Raw genomic sequence first — 21,345 nt, 5'->3', positions numbered from 1 at the left:
ACCCTAGGAGTGAGTGATGGGACGGTGTAGAGGAACCTTCACTCTCTGACCCTAGGAGTGAGTGATGGGACGGTGTAGAGGAACCTTCACTCTCTGACCCTAGGAGTGAGTGATGGGACGGTGTATAGGAACCTTCAGTCTCTGACCCTAGGAGTGAGTGATGGGACGGTGTAGAGGAACCTTCACTCTCTGACCCTAGGAGTGAGTGATGGGACGGTGTATAGGAACCTTCACTCTCTGACTCTAGGAGTGAGTGATGGGACGGTGTAGAGGAACCTTCACTCTCTGACTCTAGGAGTGAGTGCTGGGACGGTGTAGAGGAACCTTCAGTCTCTGACCCTAGGAGTGAGTGATGGGACGGTGTAGAGGGACCTTCACTCTCTGACCCTAGGAGTGAGTGATGGGACGGTGTAGAGGAACCTTCACTCTCTGACCCTAGGAGTGAGTGATGGGACGGTGTAGAGGAACCTTCACTCCCTGACCCTAGGAGTGAGTGATGGGACCGTGTAGAGGAACCTTCACTCTCTGGCTCTAGGAGTGAGTGATGGGACGGTGTAGAGGAACCTTCACTCTCTGACCCTAGGAGTGAGTGATGGGACCGTGCAGAGGAACCTTTACTCTCTGACTCTAGGAGTGAGTGATGGGACAGTGTAGAGGAACCTTCACTCTCTGACCCTAGGAGTGAGTGATGGGTCGGTGTAGAGGAACCTTCACTCTCTGACCCTAGGAGTGAGTGATGGGACGGTGTAGAGGAACCTTCAGTCTCTGACCCTAGGAGTGAGTGATGGGACGTTGTTGAGGAACCTTCAGTCTCTGACCCTAGGAGTGAGTGATGGGACGGTGTAGAGGGACCTTCACTCTCTGACCCTAGGAGTGAGTGATGGGACGGTGTAGAGGAACCTTCACTCTCTGACCCTAGGAGTGAGTGATGGGGTGGTGTAGAGGAACCTTCACTCTCTGACCCTAGGAGTGAGTGATGGGACGATGTAGAGGAACCTTCACTTATGACCTTAGGAGTGAGTGATGGGACGGTGTAGAGTAACCTTCACTTATGACCCTAGGAGTGAGTGATGGGACGGTGTAGAGGAACCTTCACTCTCTGACCCTAGGAGTGTGTGAGGGGACGGTGTAGAGGAACCTTCACCCTGTGACGCTAGGAGTGAGTGATGGGACGGTGTAGAGGAACCTTCACTCTCTGACCCTAGGAGTGAGTGATGGGACCGTGTAGAGGAACCTTCACTCTCTGACCCTAGGAGTGAGTGATGGGACGGTGTAGAGGAACCTTCACTCCCTGACCCTAGGAGTGAGTGATGGGACCGTGTAGAGGAACCTTCACTCTCTGGCTCTAGGAGTGAGTGATGGGACGGTGTAGAGGAACCTTCACTCTCTGACCCTAGGAGTGAGTGATGGGACCGTGCAGAGGAACCTTCACTCTCTGACTCTAGGAGTGAGTGATGGGACGGTGTAGAGGAACCTTCACTCTCTGACCCTAGGAGTGAGTGATGGGACGGTGTAGAGGAACCTTCAGTCTCTGACCCTAGGAGTGAGTGATGGGACGGTGTTGAGGAACCTTCAGTCTCTGACTCTAGGAGTGAGTGATGGGACGGTGTAGAGGGACCTTCACTCTCTGACCCTAGGAGTGAGTGATGGGACGGTTTAGAGGAACCTTCACTTATGACCCTAGGAGTGAGTGATGGGACGGTGTAGAGTAACCTTCACTTATGACCCTAGGAGTGAGTGATGGGACGGTGTAGAGGAACCTTCACTCTCTGACCCTAGGAGTGTGTGATGGGACGGTGTAGAGGAAACTTCACTCTCTGACCCTAGGAGTGAGTGATGGGACGGTGTATAGGAACCTTCAGTCTCTGACCCTAGGAGTGAGTGATGGGACGGTGTAGAGGAACCTTCACTCTCTGACCCTAGGAGTGAGTGATGGGACGGTGTATAGGAACCTTCACTCTCTGACTCTAGGAGTGAGTGATGGGACGGTGTAGAGGAACCTTCACTCTCTGACTCTAGGAGTGAGTGCTGGGACGGTGTAGAGGAACCTTCAGTCTCTGACCCTAGGAGTGAGTGATGGGACGGTGTAGAGGGACCTTCACTCTCTGACCCTAGGAGTGAGTGATGGGACGGTGTAGAGGAACCTTCACTCTCTGACCCTAGGAGTGAGTGATGGGACGGTGTAGAGGAACCTTCACTCCCTGACCCTAGGAGTGAGTGATGGGACCGTGTAGAGGAACCTTCACTCTCTGGCTCTAGGAGTGAGTGATGGGACGGTGTAGAGGAACCTTCACTCTCTGACCCTAGGAGTGAGTGATGGGACCGTGCAGAGGAACCTTTACTCTCTGACTCTAGGAGTGAGTGATGGGACAGTGTAGAGGAACCTTCACTCTCTGACCCTAGGAGTGAGTGATGGGTCGGTGTAGAGGAACCTTCACTCTCTGACCCTAGGAGTGAGTGATGGGACGGTGTAGAGGAACCTTCAGTCTCTGACCCTAGGAGTGAGTGATGGGACGTTGTTGAGGAACCTTCAGTCTCTGACCCTAGGAGTGAGTGATGGGACGGTGTAGAGGGACCTTCACTCTCTGACCCTAGGAGTGAGTGATGGGACGGTGTAGAGGAACCTTCACTCTCTGACCCTAGGAGTGAGTGATGGGGTGGTGTAGAGGAACCTTCACTCTCTGACCCTAGGAGTGAGTGATGGGACGATGTAGAGGAACCTTCACTTATGACCTTAGGAGTGAGTGATGGGACGGTGTAGAGTAACCTTCACTTATGACCCTAGGAGTGAGTGATGGGACGGTGTAGAGGAACCTTCACTCTCTGACCCTAGGAGTGTGTGAGGGGACGGTGTAGAGGAACCTTCACCCTGTGACGCTAGGAGTGAGTGATGGGACGGTGTAGAGGAACCTTCACTCTCTGACCCTAGGAGTGAGTGATGGGACCGTGTAGAGGAACCTTCACTCTCTGACCCTAGGAGTGAGTGATGGGACGGTGTAGAGGAACCTTCACTCCCTGACCCTAGGAGTGAGTGATGGGACCGTGTAGAGGAACCTTCACTCTCTGGCTCTAGGAGTGAGTGATGGGACGGTGTAGAGGAACCTTCACTCTCTGACCCTAGGAGTGAGTGATGGGACCGTGCAGAGGAACCTTCACTCTCTGACTCTAGGAGTGAGTGATGGGACGGTGTAGAGGAACCTTCACTCTCTGACCCTAGGAGTGAGTGATGGGACGGTGTAGAGGAACCTTCAGTCTCTGACCCTAGGAGTGAGTGATGGGACGGTGTTGAGGAACCTTCAGTCTCTGACTCTAGGAGTGAGTGATGGGACGGTGTAGAGGGACCTTCACTCTCTGACCCTAGGAGTGAGTGATGGGACGGTTTAGAGGAACCTTCACTTATGACCCTAGGAGTGAGTGATGGGACGGTGTAGACTAACCTTCACTTATGACCCTAGGAGTGAGTGATGGGACGGTGTAGAGGAACCTTCACTCTCTGACCCTAGGAGTGTGTGATGGGACGGTGTAGAGGAAACTTCACTCTCTGTCCCTAGGAGTGAGTGATGGGACGGTGTAGAGGAACCTTCACTCTCTGACCCTAGGTGTGTGTGATGGGACGGTGTAGAGGAACCTTCACTCTCTGACCCTTGGAGTGTGTGAGGGGACAGTGTAGAGGAACCTTCACTCTGTTACGCTAGGAGTGAGTGATGGGACGGTGTAGAGGAACCTTCACTCTCTGACCCTAGGAGTGAGTGATGGGACGGTGTCGAGGAACCTTCACTCTCTGACCCTAGGAGTGAGTGATGGGACGGTGTAGAGAAACCTTCACTCTCTGACCCTAGGAGTGAGTGATGGGATGGTGTAGAGGAACCTTCACTCTCTGACCCTAGGAGTGAGTGATGGGGCGGTGTAGAGGAACCTTCACTCTCTGACCCTAGGAGTGAGTGATGGGACGGTGTAGAGGTACCTTCACTCTCTGACCCTAGGAGTGAGTGATGGGACGGTGTAGAGGAACCTTCACTCTCTGACCCTAGGAGTATGTGATGGGACGGTGTAGAGGAACCTTCACTCTCTGACCCTAGGAGTGAGTGATGGGACGGTGTAGAGGAACCTTCACTCTCTGACCCTAGGAGTGAGTGATGGGACGGTGTAGAGGAACCTTCACTCTCTGACCCTAGGAGTGAGTGATGGGACGGTGTAGAGGAACCTTCACTCTCTGACTCTAGGAGTGTGTGATGGGACAGTGTAGAGGAACCTTCACTCTCTGACCCTAGGAGTGAGTGATGGGACGGTGTAGAGGAACCTTCAGTCTCTGACCCTAGGAGTGAGTGATGGGACGGTGTAGAGGAACCTTCACTCTCTGACCCTAGGAGTGAGTGATGGGACGGTGTAGAGGAACCTTCACTCTCTGACTCTAGGAGTGAGTGATGGGACGGTGTAGAGGAAACTTCACTCTCTGACCCTAGGAGTGAGTGATGGGGCGGTGTAGAGGAACCTTCACTCTCTGACCCTAGGAGTGAGTGATGGGACCGTGTAGAGGAACCTTCACTCTCTGACCCTAGGAGTGAGTGATGGGGCGGTGTAAAGGAACCTTCACTCTCTGACCCTAGGAGTGTGTGATGGGACCGTGTAGAGAAACCTTCACTCTCTGACCCTAGGAGTGAGTGATGGGACGGTGTAGAGAAACCTTCACTCTCTGACCGTAGGTGTGTGTGATGGGACGGTGTAGAGGAACCTTCACTCTCTGACCCTAGGAGTGTGTGATGGGACGGTGTAGAGGAACCTTCACTCTCTGACCCTAGGAGTGAGTGATGGGACGGTGTAGAGGAACCTTGACTTATGACCCTAGGAGTGAGTGATGGGACGGTGTAGAGGAACCTTCACTCTCTGACCCTAGGAGTGAGTGATGGGACGGTGTAGAGGAACCTTCACTCTCTGACGCTAGGAGTGAGTGATGGGACGGTGTAGAGCAACCTTCACTCTCTGACCCTAGGAGTGAGTGATGGGATGGTGTAGAGGAACCTTCACTCTCTGACCCTAGGAGTGAGTGATGGGACGGTGTAGAGGAACCTTCACTCTCTGACCCTAGGAGTGAGTGATGGGACCGTGTAGAGGAACGTTCACTCTCTGACCCTAGGAGTGTGTGATGGGACGGTGTGGAGGAACCTTCAGTCTCTGACCCTAGGAGTGAGTGATGGGACGGTGTATAGGGACCTTCACTCTCTGACCCTAGGAGTGTGTGATGGGACGGTGTAGAGGAACCTTCACTCTCTGACCCTAGGAGTATGTGATGGGATGGTGTGGGTGGAGCTAACTGACTCTAGGAGTGCTTGATGTGATGGTGTGGGGGGAGCTAAACTCGCTGACCCTTTTTTTAAAATTACAAAATCCTTTATTACAATTATCGGTGCTATACAATATATGCAAACAGTGGCAAACTCAATTACTTCACTACAGATAGACAATAGACTTTACACCAAAATATTGCCATCTCTATCCACGATGGCATTTACACCCCGCGGAGCCCAACGGTCTCGAAACTCCTCTAAGGTCGCTGTGGACTGCGCGTGTTCTTTTTCAATATTTACCTGGGTACGAACATACCCCCTAAACATTGCCAGGCGGTCTGCTAGGAGTATGTGACGGGACATTGTAGAGGGAGCTAAACTCTCTGACCCCAGGAGTGTGTGATGGGATTGTGTAGAGGGAGCTAAACTCTCTGATCCTAGGAGTGTTTGATGGGATGGTGTGGAGGCAGCTAAACTCTCTGACCCTTTGAGTATGTGACGGGACATTGTAGAGGGAGCTAAACTCTCTGACCCCAGGAGTGTGTGATAGGACGGTGTAGAGGGAACTAAACTCTCTGACCCTAGGAGTGTGTGATGGGACGTTGTAGAGGGAACTAAACTCTCTGACCCTAGGAGTGTGTGATGGGACGTTGTAGAGGGTAAATGTTACTTAACATGTGGCTGAATCAAACCTGGGAGTAATAAAGAGGTAGTGCAGAGGGAGATTTGCTCTTTTGTCTAACCTTGGTATTAGACCATGTTTTTTTTTCCAGAAAATAGTGTCAAGTTTACTGGCCTTATTTCTTTTGAAGGAGCTGATTGATTTTGTATATGTTTAAAAGCATTATCGATTTTCTGGGTTATTTTCCCTCTTTCTGCTTAAACATAATGTTTACCTTTAGACGCCCAGAGATCTCCTATCCTCTGTAAGCAATTAGCAGTTGAGTTTGTACAAGGATAATCTTTTAGTTAAACTCTGCCCTTTTGTTTGTACAGTGTGAACTCTCAATAAACTCCCAACAGTTCGAATTCCAGCTCACTGAAAGATGGTTCCTCCCTTCACTTCCACTCTGCCTGAACTCAATGACTCCACTTTCAGTCATGCATCAGCAGAGGCCTCTCAACTAGCCAACATCTTATATATGCTGTGCAACCCCGTAATTTTCCTCCGTGGGCAGCTTTCTCAACTACCCACTCCCTTCCCTGTAACTGGACTCCGCGGCATCTACCGCCACCTGTAGGCATCCGACGGTATTACCTTATTCAGGAACCTCTGTTTCTTTTTAGTTTTGTTCATTTTCCATAATGTTAGATAAACATTGGATATTGTCCTTGGCCAGTGTCCTCTCCTCACGCCTGAGCCTGAGATTGCCTTTGGCCAATGTAGCTGCATCAGTTCCCTCCAGATGAGTTGACAGATGGGGAACAGAGGTATGCGGGGCCTCGCAGATATTCCCTTTCCCTCTCCTGACGCACTGACACCACATCTGCCCACATCAGAAAAAAAAACAATGTGATCCAATACTAATAATACTTACCGGTAATACACCCTGAACTCATTCCATGTGAAGTGCCAGTTTGTGAACTGATTTTTTGTTTATTTTTTAATTCTAGGCAAAGAGCTTCAGATGCCAACGCTCTCCTGTTACCTTTACTTCTTGTTCTGCCCTACTCTCATCTACCGAGACTCCTATCCCAGGTAAGACTCACCCTCTCTCTAAATGGGACTTTCCTCTTCCCCCAGGTCCCTTCCCTCCTGTCTTGTTGGTGCAAGGGGTGTCCTCCCCTGGGGTTATTCTTCGGTTGTGGGGCTCAAAACAGAAACTGTCCACTGTGACCGATGCCCACTCCAATCCTTGTGTCTAATGCATTGGGCAGCCCATTCCAGACATTCACCTCACACCCCCCGGTTGTAAAGGAGGTGAATCTAAAATGCCTCTTCCTTCTACCTCCTTCAACTTTAGGATGGGTGCCTACTGTACAGCTGGAGATCAACATTTTCACGTACTTTGCCTGTGTCCCCTTTACAATGGTCCAGAGCTGCTGCCCCTTGCAGGATGTCTCCAGTTTATTCTGCCTTTCCTGGTAACCCCACCAGGACATATGTTTCCATGCCCATGTTAATCACCAGGATGTGCATTCCCATGCCCACGTTGCTCACCAGGACATATGTGTTCCAATGTCCACGTAAATCACCAGGACAGGTGTTCCCATGTCCACGTTAATAACCAGGACACGAGTTCGCATGCCCCTGTTGCTCACCAGGACACGTGTTCCCATGTTCACGTTAATCACCAGGACACGTGTTCCCATGTCCACGTTAATCACCAGGACACGTGTTCCCATGTCTCCATTTCTTACTCAGTCCGGTGTTCCCTTGTCCCCGTTGCTCACTTGGTCAGTTTTTCCCATAGTTCAGACACTGCTATCAATCTCATCTAAATGCTGTTATGTCCACTTTTATTGTTCCCTAAAGACTGCCGGCTGCTTCCCTCCACTTGGACATTGCTTCCCTATTCCCATTGAACTCAACTGGACTCTATTCCCATCCTCTTGTCAAATGCAAGTGGACAAGTATCCCATATGGCTTTTAAAGACACCTAGCCTGCATATTGCAACCTCTCTCTGCATTCCACATCTCCGCTTCCACTGCATATTTTCCCACAGGCCTCTGTCTCAGTCTCCTGCCAATCTCTCTGGACTTTGCTTCCCGTGCTCAGCTGAGCTCTGCTCCTGCGTGCAAATTGGCTGCTCGGTGTCCTACACTTTAATCTGTGGCTTCATTGCAGAAGTACCCCATTGGTTGTCCTGTTTTATTGCAGGACTCCAAGGATCAGATGGAAGTATGTGGCTCTGAACTTTGCTCAGGTGAGGAGCTGGTCATGGCTCAGATTCTGACAAGGACAGTTCACTTTTTGTAGTTGACCTTGGAAGATCTGGAGATTGGAGCTGCTTGTCAGCTCTCCCGACACCTGGACGCCTAGTGACTGACCCCAGAAGTGCCACCTCAGGCAGTTGAGGAAGTTTGCTATGGGCCCCCAAATCCTAAGAACTTTCTACAGGGGCACAATTGAGAGCATCCTGACTGGCTGCATCACTGCCTGTTATGGGAACTGTACCTCCCTCAATCTCAGGACTCTGCAGAGAGTGGTGTGGACAGCCCAGCGCATCTGTAGATGTGAACTTCCCACTATTCAGGACATTTACAAAGTCAGGTGTGTAAAAAGGACTGGTAGGATCATTGGGGACCTGAGTCACCCCAACCACAATCTATTCCAGCTGCTACCATCCGGGAAACGGTACTGCAGCATAAAAGTCAGGACCAACAGGCTCCGGGACAGCTTCTTCCACCAGGCCATCAGACTGATTAACTCACACTGATTTGAGTGTATTTCTAGGTTACATTGACTGTTCTATTTATTATAAATTATTATAAATTACTATGATTACACATTGCACATTTAGACAGAGATGTAACATAAAGATTTTTACTCCTCATGTATGTGAAGGATGTAGGAAATAAAGTCAATTCAATTCAGTGGGTGGATGATGCAGGCTCATAGCACACAACACTGGATAAGGGACATACAGGGCTCTTCGATTTCCAGGATTGCTACAAGGAAGTGCAGCTGTAAACTAAAGTGAAGCTAAGGTGATTACAGGGTGACTAGTTATGGCGGCATGATTGACTAACTGAACCAATTAATAGCTTTAGCCGGCCAGTGGTGTAGTGGCATCTGCACCAGACTTCAAAGCGAGTGGTCCTGGGTTCGAATCTGGCCGGCTCCTTGCGCATTCTCCATTCGCGCTGGGTTGAGCATCGAGCTAGCAACTCAGCCTCGTAAAAAACAGAAAAAAAAAAGAAATGCTATAGGAACAGCAAGGTTGCCTCCCGACGTGCCACAAGGAATGACCACGATTAAAAGCTTGATTGTGGTTTGATTAATTAATCGCAGTGCATTTTAAGGCACCGAGTTTGTGACTTCCTTTTACTGATCTTTTTTGGAATTGGGGTGCCACTGTTGACGCCAGCATTTATTGCTCATCCGTATTGCCCCTGAGAAGGTGGGGGGTGCTGCCCTCTTGAACCTCTGCAGTCCTTCCAGTGGAGGTGCTTCACTGTGCTGTTGGGGAGGGAGTTCTTGGATTCAGACGGAGGAATGGTGGCATATTTCCCAGTCAGGACGGTGTGTACAAGAGCTTCAGGATTCACACCACCAGGTTCAAGAACAGTTACTACCCCTTGACCATCAGGCTCTTGAACAAAAGTACACTCACTTGCCCATCCATTGAGATGTTCCCACAACCAATGATCTCGCTTTCAGGACTCCTTATCTTGCTATTTCATGTTCTCATGATTTATATTTGCATTTGCCCAGTTTGTTGTCTTCTGCACTCTGGTCAATTTTTCACCGATCCTGTTATAGTTACTATTCTCTAGATTTGTCTACAGGAAAATGAATCTCAAAGTTCCATGTGGTGGCATGCACTCGGATAATAAGATTTACTTTGAACTTTGGGAGGTAGCTGATTGTTTTAGGATGATTGACGTGAACGAACGATTAATTGGGACGGATGGTGTTAGAGGGTCACTACAAGTTGTCAGATTTCAGAGTCGAAGTTGAGTTTATTGTCACCTGCACAAGTACATGTACACGGGGGCCAATGAAAAACTCCCTTGCAGTAGCATCACGGGCGCATAGCATCAGATCCACATCATTCATAAGAAAAGCATACATTAAATTCAGTTTACAAGAAAGAATGCAACGAGAACAGAACCGTCTATTGTAGTGCAATGCTCATGGTGTTCCCACGCTCAGGTAGTGATTATGGTTATGCAGGCTTCTGGATTGATGAGTGATTGCAAAGAGCTGTGGGCTGAACAATTGAATTAAAGGAAGCAATAGTTGGTTGGTAAATCCATTCATTGAAGTTGGGGAATCCAACTGCTCAAAAGTGAGGGAAAGGGGAATGGCAACATTAAAAGACAAAGTGAATTTATTATCATAGGACATAACTGTTACCGTATTCTACCCTGAGATTCATTTTCTTTCAGGCATTCACAGAAAAACAAAGAAATAGAATAGAATTTATGAAGGTCTACACATAAAGACCAACAAATAGACTGCAAAGACAAATAGTGCAAATAAAAAATAAAACTAATATTTATATAAAAAGTAAATAATACTGAGAACATGAGTTCCTGACTGTAAGTCTGTAGCAGGGGTTCCCAACCTGGGTTCCACAGACCCCTCGGCTAATGGTAGGTGTTCATGGCATAAGAGGGTTGGGAACCCCTGATCTATCGGTTGTGGAATCAGTCCAGTGTTCTGGTTAATGAAGTTATCCACGCCAATTCAGGAACCTGATGGCTGTAGGGTAATAATTGTTTCTGAACCTGGTGGTGTTGGACCCAAAGCTCCTGTACCTCCTTCCCGATGATAGTAGTGATAAGACAGCATGGACTGGATGGTGGCAGGGGGTGGGGGTATGGTCCTTGATGATGGGTGCTGCTTTCCTGCAATAGTACTCCCTGCTCAAAGTTCTGGTGCAGTGCACTGTGATCACTGTGTTCTTTACTCACAGGTCCTTGGCTGCCTCTTCTACTTTTACTTCATCTTAGTGAGGCTTTGTATCCCGGTGTTCACCAACATGAGCAAGCAGCCTTTCAGCACCAAGACACTCGTTCTGTCCATATTCAACTCCACGTTACCAGGTACAGACAGTGGGAAGGGTCAGGGTCTGTTCAGGAGCAGCAAGCGGCCCACCCTGTGGACCTCGTGCCAATGTGGATTGGCGAGCGAGGTCAAAGGAAGGGTCCAGTTATAAGGTGGTTTCAAGCTGAGCTTGAGAATTGAGCATTAATTGGTTTGGCACTGCCAGCATGGCCTGGTTGATGATGAATTGTCAATTATTGACAGAAATGCAATGACGATAAGACCTGTTAAAAATGATGGTTCAGCCGGACACATAAACAACTGAGAGCAAGGAGGGAGAAATGGAGAGCACAGACAGAACAGTAACCATCACCACCCAGTCTCTTTGGCTCCTATCTTTCCCTTTGAGTGTCTACCTACAGCCTGGCTCAGGATGTAGCCTCTGTGGTTAGGAGGCCTTACGCTAGTGGAAAGCCCAGGTCTGTGGTGGAGGTGAGGTTCCCTTCATTCAGGCCCAGTGTATGCCTCTATTCCAAGTAGTTCAAAGCCAGTGAAGTCACTTTTGAAGTGTTATAATTCAAGAAACACAGCACCCCTATTTATGTTGGATGGGAAATTAATGTCATCCAGCGCACTGCAGAAAACTCTCCCATTCTCCATCAAAGAAGTATCACAAGACCTTTTTCATTGGGTTATAGAACTGTTGGGACTCAAGAGAAGGATATTCAGCCCATTGAGTCTACATAAGCTACTAGACCTGTTGGTCTCTGACCCTGGGAGCACTCTCTTCAATAAGGTATGGGAGTGCCATCTTAATTCCAACCCCATTCACATTTGATCAGGAACTGTTCCACACATCGCAGTGCAAAGCCATTGGAGATGGACATCTGGCTATTCCAACAATTAAATTGACCTCACTCACTGTGCAAATGCCCCATTTGTGGGTTAGGAAAGTCATTGGGTGGCTACTGATCTCATCTGCATTATCAGGAGGTAGTATCGTGAGCTAGGCCTACTACCCTCCTGAACAAGTGTTGGGTAAGGATGGGATCTTTGCTGAAGCCAGCAGTTCAGAGGCTTGGGGGAGGAGCTGAGCTTACAGATTTGCTCTCTTTCAATCGGATAGTGGGGCAACTGTTCACGTCTCTGCTTCAGGCACCTTCCTACTGCTGCTGTTCTTCTACGCCTTCCTCCATTGCTGGCTGAACGCCTTTGCTGAGATGCTCCGTTTTGGCGATAGAATGTTCTACAAGGTAACGGGGGAAGGTGGCTGAGGATGAGAGGCGGGCAGAGGGCAGTGGATAGGTCTGGGCAAACTGAACTGATCCGGTGGGGGTGGGTAGTGTGTGTGTGTGTGTGTGGAAAGGTGTGAGGAGTGGGAAGGGGAGATGGAAAAGATGGGGACTCTGTCAGTGGATGGGTGGGATGAGTTGGGGATGGAGCGGAGGGTGGGACGGGGAGCTGGGGGGGTGGTGTGGAGGATACAGGAAGGTGAGGGTGTGAGGAGGCTGGAGGGGGAGGTTGTTGGAGGTACGGGGAGGGGGAAGGAGCGGGATGGGGTGGGGGGAGGTGAAGGAGCAGATAGAAGGTAGCAGGAGGGAGGAGAAAGTGCCGGCATTTTTCCCACTCACTGGACAATTCTTGTTCTGTACCGAAACGTCCCTCTCCACCCTCTTCTGCTCTTGACATGTTCAAATGTAGTTCCGGCCTTCCATGTGCCTCCCTGTTCTTGGTCAGCGGCCATTCGCGGGCCATCCCTCATGCCCCCAACTGCCCCTTGACTAAGGGAGACTCACCTGCCACACACCCCAGTGTCTGGACCTCAGTGGGGCTGGCACTTTCCTCGATGCCCACTGCTTCTGCAACTGCTCCATCGTTCATCCCAGCATCCATCGCAAAGCCATCCTTCGCTTCCTTGCTCCAGCAGTCATAACAGTTATCATTACGTACAGACAAGCTGGAGGAACTCAGCAGGTCGGGCAGCATCTGTGGAAACGAGCAGTCAACGGTTCGGGCCGAGTCTCTACGTCAAGACGAAGGGTCTCGGCCTGAAACGTTGACTGCTCGTTTCCACGGATGCTGCCCGACCTGGTGAGTTCCTCCAGCTAGTTTGTAGGTGATGATCTGACCACAGCAGTGTACTTTGTGATAACAGTTATCATGCTGCAGCCATTAACCGTGGACCGCTTCTCCATCCCTCAACCAGGAAATCTGGTGGAATCTAACCCCGATACGTTTTCCTGGGCGGCACGGTGGCGCAGTGGTTAGCACAACGCTTTACAGTAGTTTGTACGTTCTCCTCGTGACCGTGTGAGTTTCCTCCAGGTGCTCCAGTTTCTTCCCACAGTCCAAAGACGTACCGGTTGGTAGGTTAATTGTCCAGTGATTAGGCTGGGATTAACTGGTTTGGCATAGCACAAAGGGCCAGAGGGGCCTGTTCCACTCTGTACCTCAATAAATAAATAAATAACATTACCCCTACCCCTACAAATCCTCATCTGATTACCACCGTGATTTACCTGGCATTTCTTGCCCTAGGATTGGTGGAATTCCACTTCCTTTGCCAACTACTACCGAACGTGGAACGTGGTGGTTCATGACTGGCTCTACTGCTACACCTACACGGACTTCCTTTGGGTAAGGAGCTCACTGAGTGAGCAGCGGGCAGTTCAACGGACGAGACTCTCAGCTTGAGCACGCGACCCCCAGCCCCCTCTCCTCCCACTCTGGGATAGGTTCACCAGGGGATAACCGGGGACCTAACGTGACTAGATTTACAGAGACATTTTGCTTTAGCAGAAACCTCGGGACAGGCATATTAGTATGCCAGGTAGCACTGGGATTTATACACACTGAGGCTGCATTCCAGAATGATATGTGCACCGGTGAACGAGCACACATGCATGCATGTATGTGCATATGCACAAGCATACAATCACACACATGCATGCACATATACATGGACACATGGATACTCAGCAGGAGGTGACACCACCAACCCTGATGCTCCCACTGATTAGGCATAAGTTGCCGTATGGGCCGACTGCTTTTAGTCACTAGCCCCTGGTGCTGAGAGCAATAGCACCTCTGGGTCAACGTCCCGGCTGTGATCCCGTGAGTCAGGCCTGGTTGGATGTTGGATGCTGCTCTGCGGAGTACTGGCAAGTACTGGCCACCAGGGTGCAGCGACGTGCCGCTTGTGAATCTGCGCCTGTACGTGGGGGCAGCGGGAACACCAGCAAAGATGCATTTTCTATTGCAGATACTTGGTAAGAGGTTTCGCGCGGCTGCGATGCTCTCAGTCTTCATCCTGTCCGCCGTGGTGCACGAGTACGTCCTGACCCTGTGCCTGGGCTATTTCTACCCAGTTATGTTCTGCCTCTTTGCCTTCATTGGAGGTAGGTGACACATGCAGGACTGCGATGGGGGGAGAAGCAGTAACGTCGCCTGCTGCGTGAGGGTCACGTTCAGTGCGCTAGTGGGGAGCTGGCGGCAAGTGTCGGAGTGTGACTGGGTGCGAGTGGAATGTTGCACAGACGCGGACCGTGTCCCTTCTGGCACTGAACCTGAGGCTCGCAGTTACTGAGCTGACCCCAGGGGTTGGGTGGTGGTTGTGGGTGCCAAATTTACTCAGCACCTCAGGATCAGAAGGAGGACAATCAGCCAGGGTTCCTGCTCCTTATCGGGATGCGGACTGGACAGAGTTACTCAGCGAGAGTAACTTCGAGCAAGCTGGGGAAAGCAGAGGTGGCTGTTTCCCGGAGGATTAGTCACCTGGTCAGAGCAGATTCTGGGGTGGGGGGAGCATCCTGACTGATCAACTGGTTGGGCAACTTGGGTAAAGGGACAGCGAGCACGCGTCAATGTCCCACAGAATGGCCTTGCGTTAAACTGGACGACAGCCTCAGAGGTGTCAGTGTGGGGGTGGGTGTGAGGGAGTTCTTTTCAACTTTACAGGCACAGTTCACACTCAGCTGTAGTTGATTAAATTCATTTCAGGTATATAAAACGCAGAACGGTACAACACAGGAACTGGCACATTGGCCCACAATGGTGGGCCAACCATGATGCCAATCTAAACTAATTCCGTCTGCCTGAACATAGTCTATCCCTCCATTCCCTGTCTGTTCGTATAAATGCCTCTTGCATCTGCTCCTGACAGCCCATTCCAGACACCTACCACACCGTGTAAAAAAAAACTTGCCTCTTAATTCTCTTTTAAACTTTCCCCCTTCTCACCTCAAAGTTACGCCCTCAAGTTTTTGACATTTCCACCCTGGGAAAAACTCACTAACTATCCTATAAAAAACTAATTAAACATCACTCTGTTACTTTTTGAATGGCTCCAGGGATGTTTTTCAGAACCGACGGGGAGGCCACATGGCATCAAGAGAAAATGAGTGACTGTGGATGTATGTCACACCTTACTGTACCTTGAAATTGCAACCCCCAGGTCCAATGCACAACAACTGACCTAATTTCTACACTACAACCAGCATCCAACAAGCACTCCACCCTCCTTCCTCAGGACCCTTTCTGAGATCAGGGTGCCACGGAGCTGACACAAATATGATAGTAAGGTTGCTAATTATGTGAGCCATTGCCAACTCACTTATGTACATTTAGACTTAACCGTCATATATGCAACCAACTGAGAGTAGCACTCAGACTCAACATGAGCACTGGATCCAGTTCTGGACCCTCCCACTGTAATCACTGAATCCAGTTCTGGGACCCCCCCCCCACTGTAATCACTGGATCCAGTTCCGGAGTCTCCCTCTGTGACCACTGGATCTGATTCTGGACTCTCCCACTGTAGTCACTGGATAAGTCCCCCCCACCGTGATCACTGGATCCAGTTCCAGTCTCTCCCACTGTGATCACTGGATCCAGTTCTGGTCTCTTCTACCGTGCATTTAAGGGTAACATTGACACATTACTAAATGCATGCAAATACAAAACCCAAAAACACATATGAAGCAATTGGGTGCTTTAATTGAGGTGAAAGAAATGACCATTTGCCAGTTGAATGGCAGTGCTCAGCTGTAACTGTGATTTCTACCTCCATTCCATCCATTATGTTGGTGTTCTCTTTCCTACAGTATTCTTCAATTTCATTTTCAACGACAACAGAACAAGTCCTATCTGGAACATCATGATGTGGGTTTTCCTGTTCATTGGTCAGGGGATCCAAGTGTGCCTGTACTGCCAGGAATGGTACGCTCAGATACACTGTCCTGTCAAAGAGGTGAGTGTGTGCACGGCACAAGGGCAGAAATCCTGTACAAACACATGCAAGCAGAAAGACACATCCACACACGCACAGATAGAGACAGGCACACACACACACACACACACACACACACACACACACATCTATACACACAGACAGACATACACACACATATCTACACATATGCACACAGCCACACAGACAGCCACATTAACAGACCCACACAGAGACAGACACACAGACACAACATGGCCGTCATATTCTAACAGATCATCTTCTTTTATTCAGAGAACCTTTTGGGAACTGGTCACACCCCGGTCCTGGTATTGTCAACTAGAAGCTTAACCACGGTCGTAACTTATTGCCCGATAATAAATCTGTTGTTCTTTGATCAGTTTGCGAGAGGGATGGGGGAGTTATTAATTTCTGATTCCATGATATTGTTCTATGTTATTTATGTCAATCAATAATTTCCATCGTCCATTGAGCTGTACACTGACCCTGCCCCTCGTCTATTGCAGAGGCATCTCCTCCAGATCTGCTCCACCCATTCTCCTTCTCTCAGTTTACAAGGAGCCCAGCTACCCATAGAGCAAACAGCAGGTCCGAACTCCCCTTTCACCTCTTCACTGAAAGAACTCGCTCCGGCCAAGGCAATATCCTCGGTATCCTGAACAAGGAAGGCTCCCCAAAAACAGCCATTAGGTTTGATCCAGGGGTACTTCCCTGTACATAGCATAGGATTGAGCTCAATTGCCATTCCCACGTGGTCAGTCATCTGACCTGCACAGGAATGACTACTTAGTGAGATAGTGGAGTGTGGAAAGCCTGTAAGGGCCAGGAAAGCATGAACCCAGGTGAGAGACAGTGAAAGCCTTGAGCATTATTCCTCCTCCAGATGAGACATCCCGGGGAACTGTGACATGCGCGAGAAGTGGGGCTCCTCAGGGATTGGCTATAGCAGATTACCAGCACGTTTCTCAAGGCAAAGTCTGGTGGATACCTATTAATAATAATACCACAGATTTCAAATAGTATAAACTTAATAATCAAATGCATATCAATTCCTGTACTTTGATCGAAGGTTATCAATATGTTTTGAATATGTTCTTGAAAATGTTTTGCTTGTTGCCACAGGATATTATGTGAATATAAATTCTCCAGCTCTCACAATTCTTGTGTTTTTTTTCTGGGAATGTTATGGCAGGTGCTTTTCTCTTCACACCTAATTAGTTTTTGTCAAGCCACTCCTCCAGCTCATGGCTGCATCGGAGGATCATGGCAAATCCGTCTCAGATCTTGGTGACAGGGCATGTTTGGACCAGGTGGAGAACGTCCTGGGTTGGGGCACCACAGGGGCAAGCTGTGGTTATGTTGAAAAGTTGGCTTGATTCATGATGAAGCCTGGCATCTTGTCCACAACCGTTCCAACATGGGTGGCCCTGAGCTGGCATTGCCTGATGGAGTCCTTGAAGCACACGAGCCTCCACACGACATCAATGAGTTGATCCGGGTCACGGAGGTTACTGGGAATAAAGAAAAGGAATAAAAAACAGAAAGTGCTGGGAACACTCGGCAGGTCAGGCAGCATCTGTGGAGGGAGAAATGGTCCATGTTTTGGGTCACGGTTCAGGAGTAGGGTTATGCTGCAAGAGCTCCCACTGCTGGCAGCTGCACAAACTCATTCACAAAGCCAATTGTGGACAGGCAACTCGCATACGGCCTCTGTCTGACTCACAGCTCCAGCCTATCTCTCACTATATATCAGCAGAGAGAGAGAGAGAGAGGATGATGTGTGTTGGGGAGAAGTAGAGGAAGTAGAGAGAAGAGAGAGGAGTAGAGAGATAGAGAGGTGGGGGGGAATAGAGAGACATAGGGAGGTAGTGATAGATGAGAGAGAGGGAGTGATGTAGAGAGAGGGAGAGAGACACACACAAGCAGAGAGAGGGTGGGGAGAGAGAAGATGTGAGAGGTCTGTTCTGGATGGCCTTTCACTTTGAGCATGCCAACTGATTGACTTCAATGATTTACCAAAGTTCACAAATTCACCTACAAGATTATATTGCTGGTGTTAGGGAGTATTCTGGAGTTATATGATTATCATCATCATTATGTGCCATGTTGGTATGACATGGGTGATCAAGGTCCCACGACCATGATTGTTCTTGGCAAATTTTCTGCAGAAGTGTTTTGCCATTCCCTTCTTCTGGGCAGTGTCTTTACAAGATGGGTGACCCCAGCCATTATCAATACTCTTCAGAGATTGTCTGCCTGGTATTAGTGGTCGCATAACCAGGACATGTGATATGCACCAGCTGCTCATACAACCATCCATCACCTGCTCCCATGGCTTCATGTGACCCTGATGGGGGGGCTAAGCAGGTACTACACCTTGCCCAAGGGTGACCCGTAGGCTAGGGGAGGGAAGGAGTGCCTTACATCCCCTTTGATAGACACATATCTGCACCCACCACCCACAAATATAGCAAATATTAATTAATGCAAGAACCAGTTTTCAGTTCTTATTGTAAATTGCAAGCAGTAAATTGAAGTTAAATTGGCCTACAAACTAAGAGATTAATTTGCAAAACGATGACCATGAGACGTTTGCATGTGCAAGAGCCAAATATGAAGACAATGGGGTTGTGTTAATTGGCCTGCAGCAATCCAGTCAATATGGCCTAAGTTATTTGCACCATCATGAGTTCAAGCTGGCAAAGCAGACTGATATTGTCACTTAGCATATCAAACATGGTTACAGGTATAACCAATCAATACTTTTGTGTACTTAGACACAGCACTGACAACATTAATTTTGGGTGTCTGGGATTTCGGCCCCCAGAAGTTTAAGATTATTTGTGTGAATTATTTTGTGATAAAGGTGTCTGAACATTTAGAGGTGTCTCCCACTGTAGATATGTAATTCAAAAGAAGCATTATTGACCTAAAATATTGAAGGACACAATGTCATTGTAACTATTGAATTTATATTGAATAACCCACTGTTAACTTTGATCTTAAGAGTAAAGAAAATGCAGTGTACTTTTGGGTTTGTGAGCCTCTACTCAGAGTGCCTTCATGAGAATGCCTGCTTGCTGTGATGAATAAAGACTTCTGTATTACCAGCTTCAGTGTCTGTCCAGTGACCTTGATCACACTCACAACAGCTGGAGATCACACTGAGCCACCAGGAGATCAGAGACTGCTGTTGCTACTTCAGGTGTGGTAGGAGGAGGCGGCGTTTCCTCAGCTTGTGATGAGCTACCAGTTGCTTTACTTTTCACAACAGACATTGAGAAAAGCTAGTTGAGTTTTCAAAACTCTTCTTTCAAGCAAGTGACGAAATGAATCTAAAGCATTTATAGTTCATTGTAATCTTATTACTGTATGAGTGGGAACTCTTCCCATTGGCTGTGGGCCTGCAGTTAGAAGAGCAACCGTAAGTCATTTTGCCTATGAGAACATGGGCAGATCATGCTGAACCCTAACCATAATGCATTGTCCTCTGGAATCACTGTTTGCGATCTGGGAATGCACAGTGGTGCAACCACACAGCTCCAGAAACCCAGGTTCAATCCTGATCTCAGGAGCTGTTTCTCTGGAGTTTGCACGTTCTCCCCCTGATTGCATGGGTTCCCCACAATTGCTCCAGTTTCTCCCCACATCCCAAATACTTGAGGGTTGGCAGGTTAATTGGCTGCTGTAAATTCCCCCTAGTGTGTGGGGGGGAGGGGTAGAACTTGGGAGGAGTTCACAGGCATGTGGGGAGAATAAACTGAGAACCATGTAAACGGTCAGTATGGACTTGGTGGGCTGAAGTGCAACTCTGTCACCAAGAAAAAAAATCTTGAGATGGACTGTTGCCACCTATGAAAACTTTCTCTGATATTTACAGTCTTAAATGTCTCTGATATTTGGAAACTTTTACAAACAATAAGATATGATTAGAAAAATAGTATGTATTGAAACAATTAAAAATAATTTATAAGACATAAAAATGAAGAGTAATTTAAAAATAGACTAAACCAAAAAATCTTTAATATTCCTCTTTAATTCTCTGGCCAAAAATCCCACTGACATCCAAAGAGTTTGAGATTCTGTGCCTGGTTGGACTGTTGTAGGATCTGAGTGGTGATCCCTCAACATCTGGAATACAGGTCTCTCTATATCTCGTTCTCTCTCTCTGATATAAGGACATACTCACAATAGAGGGAGTAGAGCAAATCTTTTCAAGACTGGTTTTAGAGATGTTGGGATTTGTTCTACCAGGAGAGACAGGCGATGATTTGCCTCTATTCTCCAGTTTGAAAGAGAAGGGGATAAGCTCAATGAATTGTGCAAGATTCTTAGAGGGCTTAGTTTCAATATAATTACGGAGAAGGTTTGTTGTGAGCACAAGGTTGTGATTGTGGGAATTTTAATTTTTCACACATAGACTGGGAAGCCCTTTCTGTAAAAGGACTGGATGGTTTAGAGTTTGTAAAATGTGTGCAGGATAGTTTTTTTGCAGCAATACACAGAGGTACCGACTAGAGAAGGGGCAGTGTTGGATCTTCTGTTAGGGAATGAAATAGGTCAGGTGACGGAAGCATGTATTGGGGAGCACTTCGGGTCCAGTGATCACAATGCCATTAGTTTCAATATAATTATGGAGAAGGATAGGACTGGACCCAGGGCTGAGATTTTTGATTGGAGAAAGGCTAACTTTGAGGAGATGCCAAAGGATTTAGAAGGAGTGGATTGGGACAATTTGTTTTATGGGAAGGATGAAATAGAGAAATGGCAGTCATTTAAAGGTGAAATTTTGAGGGTACAGAATCTTTATGTTCCTGTTAGGTTGAAAGGAAAGGTTAAAAGTTTGAGAGATCCATGGTTTTCAAGGGATGTTGGAAACTTGGTTATGAAAAAGAGAGATATCTACAATAAATATAGGCAGAATGGAGTAAATGAGGTGCTTGAGGAATATAAAGAATGTAAGAAGAATCTTAAGAAAGAAATTAGAAAAGCTAAAAGAAGATACGAGGTTGCTTTGGCAAGTAAGATGAAAATAAATCAGAAGGGTTTCTACAGTTATATTAATAGCAAAAGGATAGTGAGGGATAAAATTGATCCCTTAGAGAATCAGAATGGACAGCTATGTGTTGACCGAAAGAGATGGGGGAGATTTTGA

At 48.2% G+C, this 21,345-nt stretch overlaps 1 protein-coding gene across 1 annotated transcript in view; it reads left to right on the top strand.

Moving 5' to 3' along the window:
* The window catches only part of LOC132384686 (sterol O-acyltransferase 2-like), a 42,932-nt gene extending 23,632 nt beyond the window's left edge, over positions 1-19,300 (top strand). Inside the window, exons 9-16 of the mRNA XM_059956053.1 lie at positions 6,900-6,984; positions 8,108-8,153; positions 10,872-11,001; positions 12,098-12,195; positions 13,481-13,579; positions 14,205-14,340; positions 16,045-16,190; positions 16,464-19,300. Of these exons, the coding sequence (XP_059812036.1) occupies positions 6,900-6,984; positions 8,108-8,153; positions 10,872-11,001; positions 12,098-12,195; positions 13,481-13,579; positions 14,205-14,340; positions 16,045-16,190; positions 16,464-16,520 (797 nt within the window). The 3' untranslated portion in view covers positions 16,521-19,300. The remainder of the gene's footprint in view (positions 1-6,899; positions 6,985-8,107; positions 8,154-10,871; positions 11,002-12,097; positions 12,196-13,480; positions 13,580-14,204; positions 14,341-16,044; positions 16,191-16,463) is intronic.
* Positions 19,301-21,345: the final 2,045 nt, after the last annotated feature.

Source organism: Hypanus sabinus, chromosome X1, assembly GCF_030144855.1.
Source record: "Hypanus sabinus isolate sHypSab1 chromosome X1, sHypSab1.hap1, whole genome shotgun sequence".
NCBI classification, from domain to species: Eukaryota; Metazoa; Chordata; class Chondrichthyes; order Myliobatiformes; family Dasyatidae; genus Hypanus; species Hypanus sabinus.
This window is presented reverse-complemented; position numbering and strand designations above follow the sequence as displayed.